The following is a 4618-nucleotide window of genomic DNA, read 5'->3' on the forward strand; positions in this document are numbered from 1 at the left end:
CCCCCCCCCCCCACGAACTGAGATGTTTTGAAGAAAACCAACAAAGAAAGTTGGATTTATTCGTTAAAGCATCATGTATCATTCCCAGAGGTGGGCGAATTGTTGGAGTGCATCTGGACACTCTTTGAAAAAATTGGACTTTTATTATAGAGTAAGAAACTTCTTGCAGTGTAGTTACCACTTAACTAATGTCAAGTTGGTCAGGTCATCAAGTGAAAAGAACAACAGTCATGGAGAAACGTTGTACCAAAAGCATGCTGGTCTGAAACTGAAAAGAACATCCCCAGCTTATATCTTTAATGAGGATGTTGCTGGTAGGTTGGAATCATTTTCATCTTTCACTAGTAATTATCCTCCGATCTTCGAACATGGTTACACACATGCAATCAAATGTTTTCGCCCATGAGTAAATAATTGTGCCATTGTTTTTAAATGTCATAAAATCAAACTATTTCAGACCGTAAAACAAAAAATATCAGAATAACAGAATGTAATGCAAGCATGAACGTCATTAAATTTTCAGATATTTAATTCCATTTTTTGGTAATTTATCAGATTAACACCCGCACGATTTTCGTTAGAGTTTGGGTTTACGGTTAGGGTTTGGGTTAGGGAATTCCGTCCCTAACCCTAAAACTAACCCTAACCCTAACACCCTAGTGAAGATCGTGCGGGTGTTGATCTGAAAAATTACCCATTTTTTTTTTCTTTTTGAGTAGGGGATCGTTTGATCTCAAAGTAGATAGGCTATAAACAATAGCGTGTAAATACTGGGTTAAAAAACCCTTTGGATGGAAAAAGGCGAAGGCTGTCCTGGGACTCTAACCCACATTTACCGTAAACACGACAAACGTTCTATCATTAAGTATAAAATATAGGTATGCTCACAGAAATTACCGAGAAGTATGTTTACAGAAATCGACTCAAAAGGAAAGAATACCAAAATATTGAATGTCAAAAATAAATATTCAACAAAGTATTATTTGATCCACCAGAATTTTGTATATACGACGTAAAAAAAAGGCCCCTGCTTATAACTAAGTTTTTGTTTTTGTTATTTGAAATACTATTGATACTTTCAGATAAAATTGCTTTGAAAATTATGGAATCACGAAAAGTCAAAGATAACCCTATTATTGAATATAATCCCGGTAAGTAGTTTATTGTTAAAGAGTTTATATGCAACTATTTATTCTTTTGCACAGGAGCCCAGGTGGGGAGTAAAGGTAGACACAAGGTCTGATAGGGTTAAGTATATGAATGAAGTGTTAATATAACAGGAGTGGCTGTGTGGTAAGTAGCTTGCTTACCAAACACATGGTTCCGGGTTCAGTACTACTGCATGGCACTTTGGGCAAGTGTCTTCTGCTATAGCCTCAGGCTGACCATAGCCTTGTGAGTGGATTTGGTAGACAAAAACTGAAAAAGCCCGTCGTATATATAAATATATATATATATGTGTGATATGTTTGTTTGTTCCCCCAACATCGCTTGGCAACCGATGCTGGTGTGTGTGCCATCGTCATCATCATCATCATCATTGTTCTGATGTCTACTTATCTATGCTAGCATGGATCAGATGGAGATTATTGAGGTACGTGTTCTACATCTGGATGTCCTTCATGTTGCCAACCCATATCTGTTTCCCAGCAGACACATACATACATACATACATACATACATACATACATATATATATATATATATATATATACACGACAGGCTGCTTTCAGTTTCCGTCTACCAAATCCACTCACAAGGCTTTGGTCAGCCCAAGATGCCATGCAGTGGGAATGAACCTGGAACCATGTGGTTGGTAAGCTAGCTCCTTACCACAAAGCCACTCCTGCGCCTATGTACAATAAAATTAAACATTTTAATCAGTAATTCCACTGGATAATTGTCTCTTCTCTTCATAAACATTTGTTAACTTAAGAATAAGTCGAACATCCTGTTCCTTTCTAAAAACAAGTCTCTCATCTCTCTAACCTGCTACTAACTAGTTGCATACTGCCTCTGTCTCTCCAAATTATCTGTCCCTCTTCTGTTACCCTTACTGTGCCTCACTACCCAGAGTATCAACCGTTCTCTTTCTATCAACATTTTACCTTCAGATATCGACTGATTTCAAGTCTTAGCACAAGGCCAGCAATTTCGGTGGGAGGGGATAAATCGATTACATTGACTCCAGTGTTCAACTGGTATTTATTTTGTCGACCCTGAAAGGATGAAAGGCAAAGTCCATCTTGGCGGATTTTGAACTCAGGACATAAAGTCAGATGAAATGCTGCTAAGCACTTTTCCCTGCGTAGTGTCAGCTCACCACCTTAAGTTTACTTTCAGACGTTAACTTACAAGTGTCCAATGTATATACTGCATTAATCTGACTAGTTTTGGAGGTGGTCTGCGAAGTCATGGTTACTTCCCTTTATTTCTGATTCCCACAAAGTATGAAAAGAAGATTTTATTGGTGGAAGTGGTGATGATGGTGGTTGCTAGCTTTTGTTATTGTTGCTTAGCCCTAGGTCAGCCTAGATTGAGAAAACCTATGACCTGAGGCGTTCTAACCATGACGATCCTATACTTTTAAGGGTTTCTAGGACGATATAAACTATTGTGTCCTTTGAATGATAGCATAGAAATTTTGTCATTGGCTTACATCCATAGCAACAGTACGAAGATCGAATTCCAGCAGGATTATGTTATGGGGAGGAAGGACTGGATGTAATGGTCAGTGTATGGCTGGGGTGTTAGTGGCTACAATGAGAGGAGAGATGAGTAGGATGCAAATGCCAGCTTCAAGGAGCAGAGGCTATTATCACAACATTAGAAAAAGCAGAGAGGTGGGGACAACACACACCTATGGGCCAGAAGCTGGTGTGTGGCTGGGACTGACTTTATGCCTATCAGAATGGTGACCCTTTTCAGGATATTTGTGTGTCCCAGATGTGGAATTTGATAATCTGCCTAAGACTTCTAGATAATCTTCAAACTTATTTTTTCGGGATAAGTTTAGTAAAATGTTGCCCAATAATTCCCATTGAATAACAACATTTACCACATTTACTCATGTATGAGTTGAGCTTGTATATAAACTGCATTCGTATACAAGTCACACCTGTGCATAGGTCACACCTCAGTCTTTTTTCACTTAAAATCAAGTTAAAAATAGGGCAACTTATACCCAAGTAAATTTGATATATGAAGGTAAAGTACTCATCTTTTTTTTTTTTGTTGTTGTATGGATAACAATTTCATTCTAATACTATATTATATATAACCTTTTCTTTAGGGCCGTGTTTGCTTACAAAGAAATTATTTGAAAATGGTGCCAAATCTGTGATAGGAATTGAAGCAAAATTAGATTTCCAACCATATTTACAAGTGAGTTATACCCCTATCGTTTTTGTAGTTATTGCTGCATATTACATTTGACCTGCTTTCAGTACCTAGATGGAACCATTTTATTTCTATTACTGAGACTTTTGAGAAAAATATATCACAACAAAGGAGTCTCTATAAATCTGTTTAAACCTGCTAGAAAAAGTAGTCAAATAGCACAGATGTCTCTTCAAACAGGAAGGACATGAAGAATATTGTCCAAAATATACAAAAAAAACCCAAAAAACCTATTGATGTATAAATCATCCAACATATATTTGAATTCTGTTCTTTATTTTAGAGTACCAAACGTTTATTCAGAAGCAAATTTAGTTTCCACCTCTGGGATCCTTATGTGAATGTTCTATTTGATTCCAAGAAAATGTCAAATTTACATACTAAGGAAAAAGTGAGTTTTAAAGGAATAAAGCAGAAAGCTTGGTGTGAAGGTAATGTTATTTCCTTTAATATATATTGCTTTTTAAGGTGGCGAGCTGGCAGAAATGTTAGCACGCCAGGCGAAATAGCGGTATTTCGTCTGTCTTTATGTTCTAAGTTCAAATTATGGTGAGGTCAACTTTGCATTTCATCCTTCCTGGGTCAATAAATTAAGTACCAGTTGCATACTGGAACTAAATGTTATTAGGAATTGTATTAAAAAATTGTTGAAATATTTTATGTATTGTAGAAGTATAAACAATTTATTGCAGATAAACTTTAACAACAAAAACCTTATATGAACCCCTGAGGGTCGTATGGACCCCAGTTAAGGACCACTGGGTTAGATCCTTTTGTTATTTTATAAGTTATAAGGTGAACTGGTAATAACAGTGCAGTGTTAAATTAGATACCTTATGTAGTTTCATTGTTTCTAAATCTGGAATTAAAATTCTGACAGTGTTGACATAAACTTTCACAACTTTCTCCTCTGTTGTCAATAAAGTATCAATAATTATAATGAGGAGGAGGATGATGCTGATTGATTAATTTATTGTGTTACTGTCATCATTGTCTTCATCACTATCATCTTTGTTCTTATTGTCATTCATCATCATCATCATCATCATCATCGTTTAACGTCCGCTTTCCATGCTAGCATGGGTTGGACGATTTGACTGAGGACTGGTGAAACCGGATGGCAACACCAGGCTCCAGTCTGATTTGGCAGAGTTTCTACAGCTGGATGCCCTTCCTAACGCCAACCACTCAGAGAGTGTAGTGGGTGCTTTTACGTGTC

The 4618-nt window shown here is 36.9% G+C and overlaps 2 protein-coding genes across 5 annotated transcripts in view; one reads left to right on the forward strand and one right to left on the reverse strand.

Moving 5' to 3' along the window:
• LOC106877171 (kinesin-like protein KIF16B) overlaps nt 1–4618 on the reverse strand; it is a 229232-nt gene that overhangs the window by 99241 nt on the left and 125373 nt on the right. The gene's annotated exons all lie outside the window — the stretch shown is intronic.
• LOC106877158 (uncharacterized) overlaps nt 7–4618 on the forward strand; it is a 16258-nt gene continuing 11646 nt past the window's right edge. For both annotated transcript variants that reach the window (XM_014925970.2, XM_014925971.2), the window contains exons 1-4: nt 7–314; nt 1083–1151; nt 3293–3384; nt 3683–3830. In XM_014925970.2, coding sequence (XP_014781456.1) covers nt 74–314; nt 1083–1151; nt 3293–3384; nt 3683–3830 — 550 coding nt within the window. In that variant the 5' untranslated portion in view covers nt 7–73. The remainder of the gene's footprint in view (nt 315–1082; nt 1152–3292; nt 3385–3682; nt 3831–4618) is intronic.

The sequence above is a fragment of the Octopus bimaculoides genome, chromosome 11 (assembly GCF_001194135.2).
Source record: "Octopus bimaculoides isolate UCB-OBI-ISO-001 chromosome 11, ASM119413v2, whole genome shotgun sequence".
Taxonomy (NCBI): domain Eukaryota; kingdom Metazoa; phylum Mollusca; class Cephalopoda; order Octopoda; family Octopodidae; genus Octopus; species Octopus bimaculoides.